The sequence below is a fragment of the Dendrobates tinctorius genome, unplaced genomic scaffold (genome assembly GCF_039654945.1).
Source record: "Dendrobates tinctorius isolate UK_male_01 unplaced genomic scaffold, ASM3965494v1 ptg000008l, whole genome shotgun sequence".
Lineage (NCBI taxonomy): Eukaryota > Metazoa > Chordata > Amphibia > Anura > Dendrobatidae > Dendrobates > Dendrobates tinctorius.
This window is the reverse complement of record NW_027361676.1, coordinates 50,657,940-50,683,695: the sequence shown is the minus strand read 5'-3', so window position 1 is coordinate 50,683,695 and position 25,756 is coordinate 50,657,940. Positions and strand designations below refer to the sequence as shown.

Here is a 25,756-nt window from a genome sequence, read left to right as displayed (position 1 = left end):
AGTAACAGAGAGGCATCTATAAGACACCTATCCATTGCTAATCCTATAGTTATAAGGTAAATAAAGACACATGTCGATTCGACATGCAAAAACAATCGCAGCGTGTGGCAAATGGTTGTGAGAATCAGATCGCATGCTCCCATACAAGGGTTATATCCAAGTGCAGTGTGATTCCCTCTGACACCGGCAATGGAAGAGATGGAGAAATTACATTCTCTGTCTCTTCTGCACTTGTGCTGCGATTCTCTCATTTGAGAGGTTTGGAGCACAGAGCACTGACATGCAGCTCAAGATCGCAGAAGACCTGGAGCCGAGTGTCATTAGCATTTCATGTCCGATGCTATATGCTAGTTTGACTCCTGCCTTACTCAGCACTTGACATGCCTAGAAAAAAAGGTACCAATTTTATCTTAAAGGTGACAGCTGGTATTCTAGCACCATACTGTTATTGCTGATGTCATGTCATATCAGATCAAAAAAAATCCTTGAAATGATCACAGCTGGGAAAAATGGGGGAAAATACCTTTGTGTAGAGTTTAGGTACAGATTACTTCTAGGTTCTTTTTCCAAAGCTGATTTTCAACTACCATGTTGTCTTTACTGAGGTCTTGCGGTGCCAGATCTTAAAATACCTCTACAATCACTGTGTACAGTATATAAAACTGTTATCAGGGTTTGCAGTGATGCAAATTTAAAAGCAGCCCTATAAAATCATTTGGATGGGATATATTTACTGTGTTAACTAAAAGACCCAGGTGCCTATAATATCAAAAGTAATGCGTACTAGATTTCTGTAAATCAGCATTGATCCAGGGATTTACTCTAATTACCATGTATGATATCGTTATATTGTGAAGCAATTTACCTAGTAAAATTAAGTATCCCTACTTAATTTTTGTCTTCTTTTCGATCAACATTGTAGGATAATAAAACTTGACTTGATTAGGCACAGGTGGGTGTCTTTTTTACATTGCCCATGTTCAACACACATGTTTTTCTTACCTGTAATTTTTCAAAACAATATCATTCTACAATGCCACCATAAAAGGGCAGATCTGTACAATTGCACCCATTAATGGCCACAAAAAAGAGGCATATCAACATTCATTAAAAGGTTGATGGTTCAGACCTACAGTCATGTGACCAAAATGGCTGCCGCTGCCATGTAATACTACTTATCTCATGCTGCCGAGGAAATATCTGACTGGCCAAAGTTTCCACTAGCAAAATATTTGTGCCAAAAGCCCAACATGTAGCAGTCTACAACTTGATATTGGTTATCTAAGATGAGACAGACTAGTTACGCATGCAGTAATTACTTTGAATGGAAAAGAGCGTAACAGTTATTTCTCCACTGAAAACTGGATTGGTTCTGTCTTGGTACCAGCTGCTTTAGTCTCACCAAATTCAGCCTTATTATATAGAAGAAGAGTTAGGCTGTGTGCCCACATTGCGTTTTTTAAGCGTTTCCGCCGCATTTTTGCCTCTCGGAAACGCTTAAAAAATGCTAACAAAACGCATTCCCATGTAATCCTATGGGATTCTGCAGTTGCTGTGCCAATGCTGCGGATTTTTCCGCTGCGAAATCACATAGCGGTAAAATCCGCAGCATGTCCATTAATTCTGCATAATCCGCCGCCATAGGATTGCATTGAAAAGCTCACTTTACGCATGTGGCTATGCCCACCATGCGTAAAATGACAGCGACATCATCAGAGGTCATTCGCGCAATGCATCCCAGGGAACGGAAGTTGCCGGTAGCATCGATGAGGGCCAGGAGTACTCAGGGGGCCAACAGAGCATATCTCTTATTTTTTTAATTATTTTTAACATTCTATCTTTTACTATTGATGCTGCATAGGCAGCATCAATAGTAAAAAGTTGGTCACACTTGTCAAGCACGATGCTTGACAAGAGTGACCAACCTGTCAATCACTTTTCCAAGCGATGCTTCAAATCACTTGGAAAAGTGCTAGCATTTTGCAAGCTAGAATCTGGAGCATTACATTTGCTGGTTCCATTAAACTCTCAAAATGGCCAGAAAAAAAAGAACTTTCATGAGAAACTCGACAGTCTATTCTTGTTCTTAGAAATGAAGGCTATTCCATGTGAGAAATTGCCACGAACCTGAAGATTTCCTACAATGGTGTGTACTACTCCCTTCAGAGGAGAGCACAAACAGGCTCTAACCAAAGTTGAAAGAGAAGTGGGAGGCCCCGCTGCACAACTGAGCAACAAGACAAGTACATTAGAGTCTGTAGTTTGAGAAATCAACACCTCACAGGTCCTCAACTGGCAGCTTCAATAAATAGTACACGCAAAACACCAGTGTCAATGTCTACAGTGAAGAGGCGACTCCAGAATGCTGGCCTTCAGGGCAGAGTGGCAAAGAAAAAGCTATATCTGAGACTGGAATATAAAAGGAAAATATTAATATGGGCAAAAGAACAGACATTGGACAGAGGAAGATTGGAAAAAGTGTTATGGACAGACAAATCCAAGTTTGAGGTGTTTGGATCACACAGAAGAACATTTGTGAGATGTAGAAGAAATGAAAAGATGCTGGAAGAGTGCCTGACGTCAAGCATGGTGGAGGTAATGTGATGGTCTGGGGTTGCTTTGGTGCTGGTAAAGTGGGAGATTTGTACAAGGTAAAAGGGATTTTGAATAAGGAAGGCAATCACTCCATTTTGCAACACCATGCCATACCCTGTGGACAGCGCTTGATTGAAGCCAATTTCATCCTATAACAGGACAATGACCCAAAGCACACCTCCAAATTATACAAGAACTATTTAGGGAAGAAGCAGGCAGCTGGTATTCTATCTGTAATGGAATGGCCAGTGCAGTCACCAGATCTCAACCCCATTGAGCTGTTGTGGGAGCAGCTTGACCGTATGGTACGCAAAAAGTGCCCATCAAGCCAAACCAACTTGTGGGAGGGGCTTCTGGAAGCATGGGGTGAAATTTCTCCAGATTACCTCAGCAAATTAACTGCTAGAATGCCAAAGGTCTACAATGCTGTAATTGCTGCAAATGGAGCATTCTTTGACGAAAGCAAAGTTTGAAGGAGAAAATTATTATTTCAAATAAAAAATCTTTTTTTCAAACCTTTTCAATGTCTGGACTAGATTTTAAATTCATTTGGCAACTCATTTAATTAATAAAAGTATGAGTTTTCATGGAAAACACAAAATTGGGTGACCCCAAACTTTTGAACGGTAGTGTACATCCTGAGGTTGATAATTATGTTACCATAATTAACATTGAATGAACATATTTTCCAAGCAATTCTGACTGGATCGGGTTAATTCCTTTTGGAAATCCTACTAGTCACAGATCTAGGCACCTCTAATGCAGTTAATTCACTGCATGTGAGGAATACCTATTCCTGCTAAAAGGTATTAAGAAAGAGTCCACAGCTGAAAGCATTTATCCAATTCCAATTATTATTTGCGGAGGTAAACATTAATAGCAACGCTATTCCAATTGCTACTGTTTCCAATAATGATCATGCTTTTAAGTGTAATTTCTTGAATTAAAAATGGAATTTATTTCTAAACTTAATAGGGATGCTGACGTGTTTGCTGTTAACTGCGGGTGAGCAAATGCCACAATTATTTCTTGTTTAGGATGACTTTTGTTTCAAAGTTTATTTTTCACAAGATTATTACCTGGAACTTTTCTAGTTCTAGTATTTCTTCACATTTCCGGTAAAATAATAAGAAGAAAAAAATTCTTCGAAAAAAACAAACACAAATTTTAAAAATCTTATAAAGTTGAATCAAAATAAAATGAATAAACAAATATATTGATGACTTGCATTTACTTCCATTTTGAATTATAATTCTTTGATCAAGGGAGTCTATGAGAGGGAAATCATTAACAAAAAAGAACGCAAATTTCTTGATATTGCACAATATATAGTACCATTTCTATATTTTCTACCCCCCAAGCAGGCCCATTATATCGGGCACTGGGTCGATTACATGCAAGCTATCTCACTATGTAGATTTATTTTTACAGAAATATGTAAAACAGTTAAAATCCTTCTTGCGGGACTCATCGCAATTAATCAGTGAGATGAGGGATTTACCCCCAATGAAGGGATGCATCACTCCTTAAAGTGGAGTAAAAGTGTGACACCATTGTTCTCATCAGTGATCTGGGAGACAGAGATGCTTCCAGTGGTCTTCCCCATGCTGTTCTCCTTCCATTCAGCAATTTTCCCATTCATTTGAACATTTTCACTGCCCCCAGACTTCTTTGTTGGGTCTGCCGGAAAAAAGCACGGCTTTCCCATTGACTCCCATTATACTCGTTACTCGAAACGAGCATGCCAGTATTAGCAATTGCTCGGTTGAAGCAATGAGCATTTTAGTGCTTGTCATCTCTTGTCACCAACAGTGTGTTTACTTTTGTTAAAATATCTAGTGATTCCACAATTGATCCCATTTTTTCCTATAGAATTGCCATTCATTTCCATTTGGCTGTTGTGCCACACTGGTCCAGGAGCCAAATTATAAAATAGGGCAGCACGTGTTACTGTCTGGCTGGACTGGTGTGCCTAAATTTAATTATTTCCACTCAGGCATAGAACAATTGGTGGAAAACTGAAAATGTAGAAGAAAAAAACCTAAGGGTCAAAATACATCAAGTGCATCTGAATTAGGAGTGCACAAATTTCATGTGAGAGGGGCTTATAGTTAAAGTACTATCAGCACGCAGGCTTCCAACAATTTTCTGACTGATACTGGTCTGTAAAATGACGGTCTGTTTCCATTTATTGAATTTAGTAATTATTCAAGATCTTAAAATACAGTGAGTTTTTGACAGAAATCCAAAAGTGCCAAGCTGAGAAATCTTGTGTTTTTTATTTTAAGGAATATGGTGTTTACTTAAAAAAGCAAAACTACTCAGTTCTATCAGTTGTCCTATACTATTAGTGCATTAGTTCATATTTCACAACATCTGAAAAGAGAAATAGACACATTCACATTCCTTTTTCCGATAATTGGTCAACTATCTCAAGCCTTCAAATGCTAAAATATGTTGCTTTAGGGAAAAAGTTGAGACAAGTTTTGACCTCTACAACCTCGTGTTAGCTCCCATTTTACATTTTGACATTATAGGAATTACAAAATATTTCAAAATATTATCTATTAATTTGTCCAACCCACTTTCCTTTCACATTAATGCATAGAAACAGAAAAGTGTGTAGTTCTTACCAACACATAGCTACTGTCCACGTCCCTTTTTATTTAGTTGTGTTTTCTTGCCTTTTTCGCATTGGACTAAAGATAATATGAAGACTTGCAATATTATTTTACTCATATTGCATGTAGTACATTATGTGTTCTGTATATGAGCAACCCAATTTGTGCCATTCTTTACCTCAAGCATACTGCTTTTTCCAGGCAGGCAACATGTGTCAAGATATGGGCCTGCAAGAAATCAGTGGTTATTAAGGGGTTAATCGCTTTATGGGCAATGTTCGATATGAAGCCGTCTGGGATTGCCAAAGCATACAGTTATCTCCTAATTCTTGCCAGTTTCAGTGCGGTGGTAGACAGCAGCGGTGGTCGGTCGACTAGGCATCGACCTGTGAAGAAAAGAGTTAATATCTCCAGAACGGTTGCTAATTTTAAAATCCTATAAAATGCAAAAGTGCTTGTTTTTCCAAGTACTGTCCAACAACACTATTGGATATATTGGACATACCATCTCAATGCCAGATTCCCGAATGGTCTCAATAAGCGCAATGATTCAGTGCTACATTATTGTTAAATCATTGCATCTATATGTGGCATTTTGTATATTTTGTATATTTTTTGGAAAGTTTTTTATTTCACAGGATTCCTTGTTTTCTTCCTTTTCAAATGCTTATTTTCCCCTTTTTTTTTCTTTTAAGTAATATGTCATGTGACTTTGAAATGTATTATCATTGGTGAACTCTCCCTATACAGAAGGGCATATGGAGGTATCGACATGGCTTTTGACAAAGATCATTCAGATCGAAACGCGTAGCCTGTCCTGTGTGTATTAGGCAGCTTTTTTGGAGAGCATTTTGACATTTGACATATATCCATTTTAAATGATCCAATAAAGAAGTAAGAGTTTTTAACGCAGCTGGAACTACAAGCTTCTTTTTCCTCATGATTGCATTAGTTGCGCCAATTCTGGCTCTTTGCCTGATTCTTCCTGATTAGAGATAAGTGAATTTTCTCGGGTCCCTGCTTATTCGGCAAGCTATGGCGCTTACCGAATAAGCTGCAGATGGAACCCGGATACCTGGAGAGCGCCAGCTGATCAGCTGTTTGGCTCCGCAGCTGCATGTGTCGTGACTGTGCCACAGTCACAACACACAGGCTCTCCATGCATCTGGTTCCCTGCAGCTTTTTCAGCAAGTGTTATAGATTGCCGAATGAGAAGGGACCCGATCAAATTCGCTCATCTCTATTCCCGATGTCCTGGAGCGATGGCAATTGAGGTAATTGTTGTTGAGGGTGATGACAGTTAATAATAATCTTTATTTTTATATAGCGCCTTCTTATTCAGCAGTGCTTTAAATACATCATCACTGTCCCCGATGGGGCTCACAATTTAGAATTTCTTATCAGTATGTCTTTGGAATGTGGGAGGAAACCGGAGTACCCGGAAGAAACCCACGCAAACACGGAGAGAACATACAAATTCCTTGCAGATGTTGTCCTTGATGGGATTTGAACCCAGGACCCCAGCACTGCAATGCTAACCACTGAGCCACTGTGCTACCCAAAGTGTGATTTGGGTAAAAATGTATTTGAAATTTATGAGAAATATTCTGCTTGGCTGCTATCAGCAAGAACAGGTGTTTCAAGAGAAACTTCTACCAACAAACCAGAAGCAATTTGCTGATGAGCAATGCTTTTTCCAGTAAGATGGAGCAATAGGTCACAAGGCAAAAGTGATAATTAAGTGAACAAAATGTTGACATTTTTGGATTCAGGCCCAGGAAATTCCCTAGCTCTCAATCCCATTAAAAACCTGTGGGTAATTCTCAAAAAGCAAGAGGACAAGCAAAATACAGAAATTATGATAAGCTCCAAGCACTGATTAGACAAGAATGGGCAGTCATCAGTCAAGATTGGGCCCAGAAGCTGATGTCCATCATGCTAGGGCGAATTGCAGAAGCCTTGAAAAATAAGAGACAACACTGTAAATATTGAGTCTTTACATAAATGTGAAATATTCAGGATTGAGAGTCCTCAGTAGTTGATACCGTTTAATGGCTAAGTGAAAAGATGGTAACACATTGCACGCTTTCGAGACTAAAATAAATGTGATGTATTTGCCAACAAAAGTGTAAAAATGTATAAAGTACTTCTGATTGTTTTCAGTAAACATAGAATCATCTGACTTAATGATGTAAAGACACTGATGCAGTAAACTTCGTGAATAACAAAATTTGTGGCAGTCTCAAAATTAGAGATTTGCCAGCAAAATTCCACAAATACCAGCAAAACAGAAAAAAAATATCAAAACACAGATTAACACTGTATTCAAGGATCAAAATATTAGTCAAAGGTTGTTGACCTGAATGTTAGTATAAAAAGTTATATGGGTTCCCCAAGTTAAAATAGTTTAATAGTCCCTCATTGCTCCTCGTTGAGCCTTACTTGGGAGCTCCACCAGTCTCCATACTTTCTATTTGATTCCGTTGGACATGTATCTAACCAGATCTGTAATACTTGATAAAGACATGGGAACACCACAGACAATCACAGCCACAGTGGTGCTCATGTGACCCACTTATCAAAATTCTCTTCTCCCTTGTCAAAGTAACTAGCATCTTTAAAGGGTTTGTCCACTACTCGGACAACCTCTTCTCAATCCACGCTTCCCACAGTAAAATATTAACACTTATACTCATCTTCAGTGTGGGCATCATTCCAGCAGTGTCATCACTGGTTCTCCCGGGGATCGCGTGACATTATTATGTCACAAGACCTTTGCACTCAATCAGTCCTGGCTTCTCGCTCCTCACCAACAGACGTAATCGACATCTGGATATGTGAGAGAGCAGCTGCAGCTCTCACTTCCTCTGAATGTCTAATTTGTCAGAGGGAGAGGAGAGTGTAGACAATGTTGATTGACCACAGGGATCTCGTGACATAACAATGTCATGCGATCCCTGGGAGAGCCAGTGCCAACACTGCTGGAGCAACGCACACACCGGAGATGAGTATAAGTGTTATTATTTTACTGGGGTGAAATATAGGGATTGACAAAGAGTTCTCCAAGTAGTTGACAACCTCTTTAAACTTTCCTATCTTTTTGGCTTCCAACACATATTCAAAAAATAACGATTTGCTTGTTGCTTAATATATCCCCCTTGACAAGTGACATCATAACAAGATAAGCAATGTTATTTACTTCACCTGGTTTTAAGGTTATGGGTGACCAACATATATTGCTGTCTTTCTTAAAAGTAGAAGGAAAAATGGCACTAAATAAACTCACATACCTCCACCCGAGCACAGGATTCAACTTGTGGACCGATTGCTTCTTGCACCTAAGACTCTCAAGTGAATGTGAACACCTCGGCAGATGAGCTCATTCAGATATGCAGGATAGAAGATGAAGGGTGGCACTCCGAGGACATTGATCAGTGGAAAAAAAACTTCTTTATTAGTTGCATAAAAAAAACATAGAGGCAGGGGAGCATAGGTGTCGGCACAGTCACCCATGCTCCCCCGCCTCCATGTCTTTTTTATGCAACTAATAAAGAAATTTTTTCACCGATTAGTGGCACCTTTCTTCTGTTACTTACGCCATCAAAAGTAGTAGAAGGAAATAATTTTAGCAATTTGTGGACATAGTTTTAATAAAGTGTTACTTTTATTACAAATTCAATTAGCGCATCTTTCTACATAAATGTAACTTCGTGTGTGTATGTTACAGCAATTAACAATGTTGAGCAGAACATTAAGCCCCCACCATTGGGACCACCCACATTCAACTAGACTTGATCTTTTTTCTCCTCCCTGTGTGACCATGGAGAGAACAGATTTCACTGGAGTGATGATTATGCATTCATGTTACCCATCCGTTCCAAATTTATGGGGCTGACAGGCAAGCGGTCGGATTAGGTATGTATTACTTATACTGTGCCTAGCTGATAAATATTCTAAGGAACATTGTAACATATTTATCAAGCTAAATGTGCCAGAATTCTGGTATTATTTGTGCCAAAAAAAAACCTTTCTTTCCTGATTAACTCCATAGTTATTAGGTGTATTGGACACATTTTGGGCTTTGGCCATCAAAGGGATGTGGCTTTATTAAAAGAAGTGTGGCTTGCCAGAGAAGAGGCGTGGTCTAATGTGCGACACCAAAATTTTGGTGTAAATTTCAGGCAAAAAACAAGCCAACTGATAGATGATATGAACTTAGAATAGACAGTCTAATATACACCAGACTGATAAAACACCATTTTAATAAATCTAGTGCTTTATAAGACTGTCAAATCTGACTAGGGAAAGTCTGCAGTGTCTCAGGATTATACAGCATTCATGAATATGCTTCATTTGGTTTTTATTAAATACTCATGGTGAAAACGGGTCAGGAAAAAAAGGTTGAAAACCCCTAACGACAAGTGATGCCTTAGTTTTGGCACCAGTTTTTATCAGTTTTTAAGCTCATAAAAGACTGATCAAGATGCACATCTCTGTCATGGTGTCCATTCATACCAAACACCACATCACAGTGCCGGATTTAATGACAAATGCCAGACACTTGATGGCCCCCTTAACTAATAATTAGGTTCTGCTGAGGTGTCCATCATTTTGATGGAAACAATAGCAATACATGTGATAGAATAAGCTACAGAAGGTCTGATTAGAGCCTCCTACACAGATATGCACACATCCTGATATATGTGAACACACTCCTACAACCTTAGCCATGTTTCCAAAAGTCATCATAAATTCAAATGCCTAATGTGCTGACAGACGAGGGAGAACACAACAGAATTCAGGGATGGACATATCATTGCTGCAACCTGTACAGCTGCACAAGGGCCCAAGAGCTAAGGGGCCACTGCCACCTCCAAAGCAGGTGAAATTGTGCATTATGAGGACCTATTGGACTGTAAAGGGTCCATATATGGTTTTTGCCCACAGTCTACATCTCCCAGTGATAGAATGAAAGAATATTATGGGGAATGCACCTGATAGAATAGACCATGCTCTGCTGGAGAGTTTATGAGATCATTTTTGATTAAGTGATTATGGAAATGATTTATTTTGTGATCAAGTGTAAGACCTGCTCTGGGTCATAACCTCAAATGTTCGGGAGGCCAGGAGCATCATTAGATCCTTTCTACACATATCAGTGAGATTGCGCCGGGAGCAGTCTAAACAACATGCCACAACGCCTTAGTGTTCAGCGCGCTGGTCCCATCTGATACAACTGAGTGATATATCACCAGGCACAGACATAAACCAAACATATATGACCAGGAAACTGAAGTGAACAGCAATGTGGCTCTGAATTTATTTTTTCTTCCTTAAACAGTTTTTAAGAGGATTTAAACAAGAGTGAAACAAGGAAAAGGCAGCTGTGGAAAAAGCAACAAATCATAGTAGTAGGGAAAATATGGCAGGGTACTTGGGCCTAATCATGCATTAAACTATGGTAATGGAGGTGCTTGAGCTGAAGTGTGTTAAAGTTAAGTCTGTAACTGCCATTAAAACTGGGGATGAGGTAAATAAGAATCATGACTGCATTGGAAAGCTGCTTAGCTCCTGCACTCCTATACATCACGGAGTAAAAATGTCTCATTTTCCCAAGCCTGTGCCATATCTTGACCATAATGCTCAGGAGGAAAACAGCCAAGGCACTGTACAATTGGGAGACTTGCCCCATGACTCTGCAGCCACAAGCCCAACCTGTAATTACAAAGCAAACACGGATGAAATATTGGATTGGTTTCACTAGTGACAAGATCTACGGTTTTTGCCGCCAATTTGTTTGTGTAGCACTATTTAAGGGCACTTGATTGAGGAAACGTTGAAAATAGCAGTTAGGGTTTCCCTAATGAGACCTCTAGAGGAAACTAAGAAACATTGAAGGCTCAAGGAAGATGAAGAGCCAAAGGAGGGGGTATTAACCCCTTTAAACCTTCCGAACTGCAGCACAAGCATCATATACAAATATAGAATCTAGTTTTGGTAACGCTGCAGACAATACATGTACAACAAGAGGCAAAACTAAAATAAGTATGAATTCTGTATTAGGTGTTTAATATGTGTGATCCACAAACTGCAAAAAATAATGTTTGCATCATTAAACGGCCAATTAGAATATCGCAGTGTTAAATGGGTTTATGTGCTAATTTTCTATAACACTTTCACCTTCTATTATGCTGTGAATTGTAAAAAAAAAAAAAAAGAAATTATAATTACATTTAGCAGATAAATGAAAAACAAAAATGTTACATGCAAAGAAAAGTAGAAAGAGGAATGCTTCCAGAAAACAGGTCCACTTAGATAAAAATTAAATTCTTATTGGGTATATTTAAAATTGTAAGTTCACATCACCAATAAAAAACCTATTCAGGCAAAATATAAATACACTGTAAACAAGGGGGGAAAAAAACCCTACAATATAGCAAAAATAAAGACTAAACCATGGGAGATAACCCATCTACTGTATATTAAAGTAAAAATAAAGTCTAAATCAGGGGAGATAACCCCCTATAATAAAGGAGAAATAAAGTCTGAACCAGGGGAGATAACCCCCTATAATAAAGAAGAAATAAAGTCTGAACCAGGGGAAATAATCCCCTATAATAAAGTCAAAATAAAGACTGTCAGGGTAGAGAACCCACCTATGATAAAATAAAGAATAAACCATGGGAGAGAACCCCCTGTAATAAAGGAAAAATAAAGAGTAAACCAGGGGAGAGAACCCCCTATAATAAAGTAAGAATAAAGTTTAAACCAGGGGTGAGAACCCCCATATAATAAAGGAAAAATAAAGAGTAAACCATGGGAGATAACCCATCTACTGTATATTAAAGTAAAAATAAAGTCTAAATCATGGGAGATAACCCCCTATAATAATGGAGAAATAAAGTCTGAACCAGGGGAGATAACCCCCTATAATAAAGAAGAAATAAAGTCTGAACCAGGGGAAATAATCCCCTATAATAAAGTCAAAATAAAGACTAAATCAGGGTAGAGAACCCACCTATGATAAAATAAAGAATAAACCATGGGAGAGAACCCCCTGTAATAAAGGAAAAATAAAGAGTAAACCAGGGAAGAGAACCCCTATAATGGAGTAAAGTCGAAGTCTAAACCAAGGGAGAGAGCTCCCTATAATAAAGGAAAAATAAAGAATAAACCAGGGAAGAGAACCCCCCCATATTAAAGGAAAAATAAACTCTAAACCAGGGGTGTGAACCCCTATAATAAAGGAAAAATAAAGAGTAAACCAGGGGAGAGAACCCCCCTATAATAAAGCAAAAATAAAGAGTAAACCAGGGGAGAGAACCTCCCCTATAATAAAGTAAAAATAGAGTCTAAACAAAGGGAGAGAACCCCTATAATTAAGGAAAAACAAGGTCTAAACCAGGGGAGAGAACCCCCTATAATAAAGGAAAAAATAAAGATTAAACCAGGGGAGAGAACCCCCCTATAATAAAGTAAAAATAAAGTCTAAACAAGGGGAGAGAACCCCTATAATTAAGGAAAAACAAGGTCTAAACCAGGGGAGAGAACCCCCTATAATAAAGGAAAAAATAAAGATTAAACCAGGGGAGAGAACCCCCCTATAATAAAGTAAAAAATAAGAAAAAAACAGGGGAGATAACCCCCCCTATAGTAAAGGAAAAAAAAAGATGAAACCAAAGGAGAGAACCCCCTATAATAAAGGAAAAATAAAGTCTAAACAAGGGAAGAGAACCCCCTATAATAAAGGAAAAATAAAGATTAAACCAGGGAAGAGAACCTCCTATAATAAAGGAAAAATCCAGTGTAAACCAGGGGAAACAACCCCCCTACAATAAAGGAAAAATAAAGAATAAACCAGGGAAGAGAAACCTCCCCCTATAATAAAGGAAAAATAAAGTCTAAACCAAGGGAGAGAACCTCCCCTATAATAAAGTAAAAATTAAGAAAAAACAGGGGTGATAACTCCCCTATAATAAAGGAAAAATAAAGTCTAAACAAGGAAAGAGAACCCCCTACAATAAAGGAAAAATAAAGATTAAACCAGGGGAGAGAACCCCCTATAATAAAGGAAAAATAAAGATTAAACCAGAGGAAAGAACCGCTATGTTAAACCAAAATAGAAGACTAAAGCAGAAAGAATCCAATTATAATAAATATTCAATAAAGTAAATAATATAAAGTGCTATATACAAATGAATATAAATGTGTTCTACTGCTAAAGTTGTAATTGTTAATATATTGAAAGTAATACTGTAAGGTTAAAATTGAACTGCTTTACTAGATAGATAGATAGATAGATAGATAGATAGATAGATAGATAGACAGACAGACAGACAGACAGACAGACAGATAGATAGATAGATAGATTGATAGATAAACTCTTTGAGCTGTATATTACATTTACCAATATATTTTAATTGTGTGTCATATATTTTTTACTCTTACATTCATTCTAGTCAATGCTGATCCTCAGCAAATATTCTGTACTTTTAAGAATGCCCATCTCAATGCAATATTTAGAATTGTTTCCTTTTTTCTTCATAGTATATTCATCTTTTTTATAATGCTTCAGTAAATATGGCTTATGAAATGTTTGTTGATGTGCATGCTATATTTACAGTGATGTATGTAGGTGACAATAGAGATATGCTGCTTAAATAAAACTCAGACTCTAGAATAGGGAATGGGAAAATGTTATTACCAGATATTATGCATACATTTATAGAGCCTGGAGGACAGTTCACACGAGAAATAATTCAAGCATTTTATATTTAGTAAAGCTATAGCTATATAATAAACAGTGAAAATTATCTTTTTCTTCTATGCATATTGTTTGATATCAGATTGCACAGATATAAGCTTGCATAAAATGTACACAGACCCAATCCTGTCAGATAATGACTGCAGTTCATCTACAATATTTAATGTCACGTTTTATTTCAAATTTGATGCTAGAAGTCTGATATTCATCTCTCACTGCCATCCTAGAAGTCTCTGGAATGGGATACATCCTAGTGGGCATTATTGGTACTGTAGTTTCCAGAACAAAAATACTATAGTGAAAATAATGAGTGGAGCACAATCCTTTTCAATGTTTTGTGTGATTTATTTATCTGCATGAATTGGAATTATTAGGCGCTTAAATTCTCAGAAAAATATTGCAATTCAAACATCTTTATTGTCTATAATCTTTCTTATCATTCCCCTCTTGCAAGAGCTTAAGTAAAACCAATAGGACTACAATCCATGATAAATCAGGAGTGTGGTCATCACAGCACTGTATGGGGCACGATTGCCCCGATTTAACATTTTAGATAATGTCTTCATCACACCAAACCTCTGTTGAAAGCACCAATTTCTCTGAATTGCCCACATGCAGTTATAGATGTGCAACTTTATTTCTTTTATTGGCAGAACAACTCTATAAACTGGAAAAAAAAATATGTAAACAGAAATGATGATGGATCCGATGCCAAAAGCTGAGAACTGCTCCTCTGTCCTATCAGTATCTTGCCTGTGCCCTGCTTGTGCTGCAGCCCTGTCCTCGGCTGCTTTATGGCTCTGCCTGGCAGGTAACAATCCCCAGAAGTGGCTGTTTAGTACACAGAGATAACATGTATTTTGTCAAATATTTGGTCATTTGTACCATGTAGCTCTGGAGCTGGATCCCCTCTACCCCCTGCACAGGGGGACTTAGCCCTGTCTAACTTTATTTGTGGGGCTGAAATGCAGCTTGAAAGGAGATCAGAGGGTGCAGGAGGCCTGGTAACAGGAGAGTGACCAAATGACCTGTGGGCTGATTAGATGTCATTAACTGGAGACTCCGCGTATCTAAATTACCACGAGGACCTCACTCAGCCAGGTCAATTATCCTCCATACATTTACCCCAGGTCCTACTGCTAAAAATACTGAGCGCTGCCCTATGTTACCATGTGTCACCACAGCCATCCCCACTGTCGGATTCTATTATTTGTGTCCCCCGAAAAAAGGCAAATCCAGGGAATTGTAGAAGCAATCCCACATACTAGGAGGCGTCAGGCCAAAATGGCATCAAGTCATTGTGCTCAAAGATAGCAAGACAAGGCTTTATCTAAAATCACATAATAATGCCATGATCACATCTAATACCTGGAGGAAAGCACTGACTACACAGGTAGAGAAAGAGAGGGATGGATGGATGGAGGGATGGATGGAGGGAGGGAGGGATAGATGGATGGATGGAGGAAGGGATGGAGGGATGGATGGATGGAGGGATGGATGGATGGAGGGAGGGAGTGATGGATGGAGGAAGGGATGGATAGATGGATGGATGGATGGATAGATGGATGGAGGGAGGGAGGGAGTGATGGAGTGATGGATGGATGGATGGATGGATGGAGGGAGGGAGGGAGGGAGTGATGGATGGAGGTAGGGATGGATGGAGAGATGGATGGATAGATGGATGGAGGGAGGGAGGGAGGGAGGGATGAATATTGACAGAGATAGATCAATCGATGAATAGATAGATAATTAGTAGACATTGAAACTAAACAAAACCCATTGTTAATATAGAAACAATTTGTTAATACATCAAATCTTTATTAACATCATGCATTTGTAAAAAAAAGATAGATAGAAAGATAGATATTTCTATAAGTAAAATACATATTACACCTAAGAAAAAGCACTGTTACAGTTGAACTCATTCATACATTAACATATACTTATCTGTAGTAACAGCATGTATTTTTACCATAAATAAATGCTAGATGCATAGATATATAGGTGGAGCACCAGCAATGAAAGCGCAGAGCCTCTCAGGTATCACCAGGCCTACAATATATACTGAAGAAGTACACCAATGTAGCAAAATAGAAAAAAATATTTAATGGCCCATAGTGGCGACGTTTTGTTTCATATGAGGATTTTTCTCAAGTAGACGATAAGGGATAGATAGATAGATAGATAGATAGATAGATAGATAGATAGATAGATAGATAGATAGATAGATAGATAGATAATAGAGAGATGGATAGATCATAGATAATAGATAGACAGATGATAGAGAGATAGATGGATAGATAGATAGATAGATAGATAGATAGATAGATAGATAGATAGATAGATATTTTTAAGAAAATCTGATGCAGCACAAGACAGCTAAAGGACATGGGGGTGCAGGGCCTTGCAGGAATTACCAAACCTTGAATACATCCAATTAAGAAAAATTCCATAAGAATTACTGTGATTAATTGACACCAAGTCATAATGGCAACGTTTCGTTCCAAATGCGGAACTTTCTAGCTTGAGAAAGTTCCACATTTGGAACGAAACGTCGCCATTATGACTTGGTGTCAATAAATAGAGTAATTCTTTTGGAATTTTTGGAGTGCTGCCTTTTTCTTCAATAGATAGACAGATGATAGATACGCACCTCCCTAGACAAGCAGCTTAGTGTGAATAGGTGTAAGCTGCCATAACTGCACAATATGCAACAAGAGAACACAGCAGCACAGAGAGATAGACATGAAAACTAAACAAAAGCCAAAGTTAATATAGAAACAATTTATTAACACAGTAAACTATAATAATCTTTATTAAGATTATGCATTTGCAACAAAAAAAAAAAGATAGTAACATAAATATATCATGGAATACACAATAAAACATTATATAAATAAAATACACATTAAAACTAAGAAAAAAACGCAATTGCATTTGAACCTATTCATACATTAACATTTAGAAATCTGCATAGACATCATGTATTTTTAAACTAGATAGATAATAGATAGATGATAGATAGATAGATAGATAGATAGATAGATAGATAGATAGATAAAGTACAAGTGTTTATTTTATTTATAGGTCTAGAAATAAAGTAATCCCTCCTGTACACTATCTTGGTGTGCTGCCTCATCTCATGAATATTTTATATTCCATGGATTTATTGACTGTATTGCAATTGTTCCCATCAAGAACAACTGGAAAACATGGCAGTAATATTAGTAATGGTGGAATACTAGTAGTACATACTGTGCTGTTTGCAGTTTTGTTATCTTGATTTTAAAGTCTCTAACCTGGCAGAGTCACTGACCAATATTCCATGTGTTACTTATATCAGATGGATAGAAACTCATGTGCACATCTGCAGCCCACATAATCCAGCTGAGCTCTGCTGTCCTTGTGTTAGGAATACACGGCATCATGAGATACAGGCAGGAGATGAAGTGTGGGATTATAGCAGAGCTTCAGGAGACGTCGGACGGAGACTATACGGGACAGGACGTGTGAGAGAGAAATCTGTGGGCTACAGAGGACACCCGGCCTCCGCCTCAGATCTGGGACAGGTCGGAGACTGGTGGAGCTGACGATTATTCTCGCTCCAGGCGTCAGGTATGTTCTGATCTCTGATTTCCAATCGTGGAATTGACACCGGTGTGTCCTTGCACTAAGAGGTATATATATATACATCAGTTGGACGTTTCCTGAGACAAATATATGTCCTTGAAGTACAAGACGCAAACTACAAAGTGACACATCTATCAGACTGATTGACAACCTGGTTGCATTATCACAAATATCTCAATTTCTAAACTATCATCTAAAAGAAAATGTTATCATCTGATATAGACATGTAGATATTTGTGACACCTAATGCCTCCAGGAAAATGCATGCTCGTAATGTGGAATATCCAGAACTATAAACTGCGAATACTGGGTACACGATAGATAGATAGATAGATAGATAGATAGATAGATAGATAGATAGATAGATAGATAGATAATAGAGAGATGGATAGATAATATGTTACATTAGTTACATCTGCTCTTCGCTTCCTAATCACCTTCCATCACAAGGTAAGTGCAGCATTATATGGTGTAAACCGTATAGAACATATAATACTGATGACATTACAGTTATACTGGGGCTAGTGGAGAGGGGCCATTATCCACTGGCTTATGGCTGGTTAGTGGCGGTGGCTGTTTTCACTTCTCTCCTAGCAGCAGATATTATCTGGACTTTGTGGTTTATTGGAGAGTAAAAGCTTGGCCTCATCCAGCAAAGAACCAGGAATTACATCCTTCAGCGAAGATTACAAGCACTCATTCTGCTGCCACCCTTGTCACAGCTTTCCTGCACCTGAGGACTAAGCCAAAGTCTGGTAAGAAGTCATTGTAGTATTGGCAGCACATGATTACATCACTGTATACAGTCACGAATCTATCTATTTATCATCTATCTATATATCTATTTATCAGGCTATCTATACTATCGATCTATCTACATATCTATATCTATTATATCTATTAGCTATCATCTTTGTTATCTACTTTTTATTTACTCTAGATACATAGATAATAGATAGATAGATAGATAATAGATAGATAGATAGATAGATAGATAGATAATAGATAGATAGATAGATAGATAGATAGATAGATAGATAATAGATAGATATTCCAACCTTTTAATCTAGGGTTAATAAATAGTGGGTCTTATAACAATGCAATTGTCATTTTCTTCTCTTGTAATATATATTGTGATATCTTTATGATCATGTATACTTTTTTATGTCAGCTATCTATTGAAGAAATGTCATGCATAATAACCGCAAATGTATTGTGAGAGATGCAATGTTATTCTACTTCCCTTCGTCTCATATTATCCCGTGTATGTCATTTCATAAAATATATAAGATAGCTACAGGACCTTTCATTATTTTGCAACTAGCCAAGAAAGAAAGAAAGTAAGCGAGAAAGAGACAGATAGATAGATAGATAGATAGATAGATAGATAGATTATTGATAGTAAATTGATTGAGATACGGGAGGTATAATGAATTTTCTAAGAGTCTTAATAAACCATATGCAGCACTCAGTTCATTCTACATGTTTGATATTTACATCAGTGTATATGACATATGTGATGTGCATACCAACACATATATATTAATATATATATACATATATGCATAAATTCATGGATTAATATATATATACATATATATACACACACACATATACACATATATATATTGCTCAAAAAAATAAAGGGAACACAAACAGCCTGTTGCAAATCGAATAGTGTTCCCTTTATTTTTTTGAGCAATATATATATATATATATATATATATATATATATATATATATATTAGCAGTATGCAATACAAATAGACTATGAAAGCCGCTGCGGTTTCTCAGTCACTATGGTCCATGCTGCATATAGGAAAGCTTACAGAACAATCACTACTTTAGTAATAACAGTACTTTGTTACATAGATCCATCTGTCCTCCTCATTTCTAGAATCCAGCCACATTGCCCTGACCCAGTGCATGCCATGCAGCCATTCTCCCCCACTCCCAGCATAGAGCATACTGTACCTTTAGTGGAGCACTGTATACACTATCTACCCCTACAGTATGTGATGGGGCAGGGTAGAGCATGTGCTGCATTAACCTCTGTGCCATGGAGGGTTTTTCTGGCTGTAATGATATTAGAGTTATGCCTGGACAGCCAATCCGGGGAGAGCAGCCTCTCAATTAGCACAGGGAACATCAAAAAGGCTCCTTGCTGCATATGAGGGAGCCCTCCCTGTCTCCTCTGTGATTGGCTGGAATGGCCTCTGACGACATATATTAACCCCAGCTTCCCTAAAGATGTAGCTGTACATGGAGATCCTCCATGGATGTAGTGCCAGTGCGGAGTCCTCCCTGCATGCAGAGCTATGGGGTGCACCGAGGAGCTCTGGAGGGGTCAGTGAGCTGCCCTGGGGTCTGGGGGTCCTGGCTCTGGATTGAGGGTCTTCTGCTGCTGTGAGACAGGACATGGCTGCCAGCTCCCAGTGAGAAGCCTGCCACATCCCATGGGGGACTATGGACGAGCCCTGCTGTGAGTAGCGTGGAGACTGCGCCCAGGACGCCCCCCATGCCCTGTAATACTTGAATGAGGGTCGTGTGCTTATCGTGTTCCCCCAGTATTGTGCATTGTTCCTGCAGAGGCTGGGGCTTCCTGATGTATGGGGCGCCGGAGCTAGCCGTCTACCCATAGAGCCCCTGAGGAAAGACGGAGCCAGCGGCCATGAGCCTGGTCGGAGGCTTCCCCCACCACCCCGTGGTGCACCATGACGGTTACCCCTTTGCCGCCGCCGCAGCTGCCGCCGCCAGTCGCTGCCATGAAGACAACCCTTACTTCCATGGCTGGCTTATCAGTCACCCCGAAATGTCTCCCCCCGACTACAGTATGGCACCGTCCTATAGTCCGGAGTACGCCAATGGTGCGGCTGGTCTGGACCACTCCCATTACGGGGGTGTCCCGGGAAGCGGGGCCGGAGGTTTAATGCAACGGCCTGTGAAACGGAGGGGCACTGCAAACCGTAAGGAGAGGCGCAGGACTCAGAGCATCAACAGCGCCTTCGCCGAGCTGCGGGAGTGCATCCCCAACGTGCCCGCCGACACCAAGCTCTCCAAGATCAAGACCCTGCGCCTGGCCACCAGCTACATCGCCTACCTCATGGACCTGCTGGCCAAGGACGACCAGAACGGGGAGACCGAGGCCTTCAAGGCGGAGATCAAGAAGACAGATGTCAAAGAGGAGAAACGGAAGAAGGAGCTGGTCAGTACAGAGCCACACAAGGGCTGGGAGCCTAGATGTGGAATATAGTGCGATGGATGGAGAGAGAGAGAGACATAAAGAGAGAGAGATTTTATATATATATATATATATACATAAAAATCTATATATAGAGAGAGAGATTAGATTGAGACAGATAGAGATATTAGATAGAGATAGAGAGAGACATAAAGAGACAGAGAGATTATATATATATTCATAAAAATCTATATATAGATATATATAGAGAGATATTAGATTGAGACAGATAGAGATATTAGATAGAGAAATAGAGAGATTACATCGATAGAGAGAAAAAGAGAGATAAATGATATATGTATATAGATAGACCCATGTGTGACGTTTCGGTGCCAAGTGTGGACCTTTCTCAAGCAGACACTTGGGACCGAAACGTCGCACAAGGGCCAATAAGCCACAATTGTAATTTTTCTCTCTGGAGTGCTGCCTTCACTTTTTTGGATTAGAATAGTATGAGGTTTGGTACATACCTGGAAGGATCTATTGCACCCTATGTGCCTTTTTGGTGCTGCTATTTGATTTTTGTTTTTGTACATAGATAGATAGATATATAGATTAGATGTATAGATAGATAATAGATAGATAGATATCAGATAGATAGATAGATAGATAGATGGATGGGTAGATAGATGATAGATAGATAGAAAATAAGAAATAAATTAGATATATAGATATAAATAATAGATAAATAGATCGATAGATAATAGAAAGATAAACAGATGTATAGATAGACAGATAATAGATGTATAGATAGATAATAGATAGATGTATAGATGCATAGATAGATAGATAGATAATAGATGTATAGATGGATAGATAGATAGAAAAAAAAGATAGATAGATGTATAGATAGATAGTCCTCAAGATGAAAGCAGCACACCAAAGAGATTCCAGATAAAGTGCTATTTATTAGCCCATCAGGCTAGTTGCCCATACAGCAACGTTTCGGTCCTAGGAATTGTGGACCTTTATCTAGATAGATAGATTGATAGAAAGAAAGATAAATAGGTAGATAGATAGATAGATAGATATATGATGGATACATGCGTCCGTTTGAATTTCCTAATTATCAGATCAAATAAACTATATATAATTCTGGTTCAATTTAATGGTATTATTTGCAGACAGATAAATGATAAAATAGTGAAATTGGTTACAATTGTGGGAAACTATTTCAATTAATTTATTCAATGATAGCAACAATAATCAATAATACATTTCCTACTACTCCCCAATATAGAGTGACACAAGTAATGCAGCGACATGCACATTTCTAAACACGAAATACACAAACATAAAGTAGTTCTATATGGGAAATAATAATGGGGGACGGTAAATATATTTCACACTAATCATTGAGAAACTAGGAGTAATATGAATAATACTAAAACTAAACTATACCTAAAAAAATACTAATTTATAGATTCAGATCAAATAAATAATTACAGCAGAGATTAGCACTCCTTAGTTCTGGTGATTCCAGCAGTGAAATATTTTGCTTAGGGAAAATGTAAAGAAAATTTACTATAATTACAGTTTAGTTCTACAAATATTATACCCAGCCCGTCTGGACGTGTTTATTAGTGAAGTCTATAGATTTATGTCCCAACACATCTGAGGATGTAATGTTTAGCATTGTGTGCTGCTGTCATCCATCATCCAGGGATATGAGAGCTGAGCCTCCTCACTCCTGGCAAATTGATTTCTGGATATTTAAATATATTAAACTTTGTGGCTCCAGACCCAATATCTGGTTACATCATTGTTTTTCCCACATAAATTAAAATTATTTTTAACACAATTAGTTATGTCATTAAAGTCATATATGGGAACAATAGAGATAGATGGCTATATAATAGTATCTCTGCAAATAGTTTTTTTAATACAAATCTTTGTGACTATAACAATTATTATTATTATTTCCTTTTCTGATTATATTTTAGCTAGTTTGTAATCCAGTTTAATATTGACACATGACCCAGATGAGGCCAGTGCAGAAATATATACTTTAATGTTTGTCCAAAATAACTTCCTGCAGATACATAATATTATACTATATCACTTTCTGTGAATTAGACATTTTATTTTTATAGTTATTTATTTTTTATAATTAAATTTCTGATTTGTTTTTTTTTTTATTGTTTTTTTTTTCATGTTTTTTTTGCCTTTTCTCAAAACAGAATGAACTCTTGAAAAACACAGTTAGTAGCAACGATAAGAAAACTAAAGGAAGGACTGGCTGGCCCCAGCATGTTTGGGCCCTGGAACTTAAGCAATGATCCTAAGAACTGCAGGACTAGGAAGACTCTATACAATAGACAATAAACTATGTATGGAATGGTCCAGTTTATTTATGTGCAATCCCCCTCCCCTCCTCATTGTGGATCTGTGCCGAGAAGCATTCCATGACATGAAGAGGAGTAATCTCCAGGTTGGTACTAGCAGGGGCCCTGTAGGTCATGGATGACACTATGGACAGAGACCCCCTGACTCCCCGGCCAGCTCTCCGATGTGTGTGTGTCTGTGACGTGTACTTGCCCCACGGGGTCACACAGGTGAGGCATCTACCAGCAGGATGGGCTCTCTTCCGTGGGTATAGCCTCCGTGTCTGCGCCTGGCTGCAGGGCAGTGTGTGCCGTGGGCCCTCTGACAACAGGGAACACTATCTTGGAACGTGGTTGTCAGAGTTGTTGTTCTTGTTGATGTTGTCCTTGTGCTTGTGTAACATTTGAAGGTGTCTCAGCTATCTGTCATTGTGCACTTCTGTCCCGAAATGTGGAGTATAATTAATATTTGAAGGTGTAAAACGTTGTAAGTGATCAATAAACCACTGAGTGTCTTTTTTGTATATGTTCTGTTCATTAATCCGTGTCCTCAACAATGGGAACATATAGGCCAGTGCTCTGCATGTGGGCCAGTATCCACAAGGAGATGTGGCTGCACATCTGGTGTACAAGACAATATTTACAAGTCTCTCTGTCTCTGATAGGTATATATATCTACTGCTCAAAAAATAAAGGGAACACTAGTCCATTTGCAACAGGCTGTTTGTGTTCCCTTTATTTTTTTGAGCCGTATATTTAATACATCTACTCTATCTCTGTTATATATATAATATATACTCTATCTCTGTCATATATATATTATATTCTCTATCTGTGTTATATATATATAATATATACTCTATCTCTGTTATATATGTAATATATACTCTATCTCTGTTATATATAATATATATTATATTCTCTATCTGTGTTATATATATATAATATATACTCCATCTCTGTTATATATAACATATACTCTATCTCTGTTATATATATAATATATACTCTAGCTCTGTTATATATAATATATACTCCATCTCTGTTATATATAACATATACTCTGTCTCTGTTATATATATAATATATACTCTATCTCTGTTATATATAATATATACTCCATCTCTGTTATATATAACATATACTCTGTCTCTGTTATATATATAATATATACTCTAGCTCTGTTATATATAATATATTCTCTATCTCTGTTATATATATAATATATACTCTATCTGTGTTATATATAACATATACTCTATCTGTGTTATATATATATAATATATATACTCTATCTCTGTTATATATAATATATATACTCTATCTCTGTTATATATAATATATACTCTATCTCTGCTATATATAATATATACTCTATCACTGTTATATATATATATATATATATACTCTATCTGTGTTATATATATAAAATATATACTCTATCTCTGTTAGATATATATATATATGTATAATATATATACTCTATCTCTGTTAGATATAATATATACTATATCTCTGTTATATATATAATATACACTCTATATCTGTTAGATATATATATATGTATAATATATATACTCTATCTCTGTTAGACATAATATATACTCAATCTCTGCTATAATGTAATATATACTCTATCTCTGTTATATATATATAATATACACTCTATCTCTGTTATATATATAATATATACTCTATCTCTGTTATATATATATATATATATATATATGCACATGCAGCTGTAGATCCAAAATATCCATGTTCATGTGGTTGTACATATAACTCATTTATATGTGCAAATATTCATATTTAAGTAGCTGTAGATATAATACGTGTATTTGTGTAAATATTCATGTTCAGGTAACTGCACACACCACACACATTACATATATGAAAATGCAGCTTTGAATTTTTTATATAATAATGATATAATGTAGCCATGTATGGTAACCTGTAAACATTTATATGTAGCGGTATAAATGAAATGCCCACTGGTATATTTTAATATCATTATATCATATGTTTAATTATATCATTATATATTTGTGGATATTCATATATTACATGTACACTGCATAGGTTTAAAGGCAAAAATAATGATATTCATGTAGCTACACATAAACTTCAAGCAAATGGGTAACTGCTCTGTAACGCTGCCCAGACAGAAATCTGCACACAAATCCTACCTTGTGCAATATCCTACATACACATGGGAACACAATGTATATCTATACTGTGTGTGTGCAGAGACATACACGTCTACTATAGACATTGTGTTTCTCTGGACAGGAGATTGCCTTGGTTTCTTGGTTTCTCCTTTAGCAGCTCGTGTGTAGATTTGCAGTAAGCTATGCAGAGATAAGAGGGGCCCCAGGGCCACATGTGCAGGGTGCGGGGTTACAACAACTCCTCCAGGGGGCACTGCCCTTTGCTGTCAGGGGTCAGGGGCTCCGGACTGCTGTGCACACATACACTTGCTTCTAGGCTACAAGTGTTGTTTCTCTTCACATTCTCACATCCATTTGTAGGTTATGACATTGGGTCCTCAAAAGGAATAATACTGTCACACAGACAGATATGG

The 25,756-nt window shown here is 37.6% G+C and overlaps 1 protein-coding gene across 1 annotated transcript; it reads left to right on the top strand.

The window, feature by feature from the left end:
* The first annotated feature begins 19,882 nt into the window (after window positions 1-19,882).
* HAND2 (heart and neural crest derivatives expressed 2) lies at window positions 19,883-23,693 on the top strand. The gene is made up of 2 exons (XM_073576025.1): window positions 19,883-20,815; window positions 23,032-23,693. Exons 1-2 carry the CDS (start codon window positions 20,282-20,284, stop codon window positions 23,128-23,130), a joined length of 633 nt encoding a protein of 210 aa, XP_073432126.1. The 5' UTR covers window positions 19,883-20,281; the 3' UTR covers window positions 23,131-23,693.
* The last annotated feature ends 2,063 nt before the right edge of the window (window positions 23,694-25,756 follow it).

Excerpts from the sequence above, each read along its gene's own strand:
- HAND2 (XM_073576025.1), top strand. The coding sequence starts at position 20,282 with ATGAGCCTGGTCGGAGGCTTCCCCCACCACCCCGTGGTGCACCATGAC. Across the intron at positions 20,816-23,031 it reads AGAAACGGAAGAAGGAGCTG|AATGAACTCTTGAAAAACAC; the intron begins GTCAGTACAGAG and ends TTCTCAAAACAG.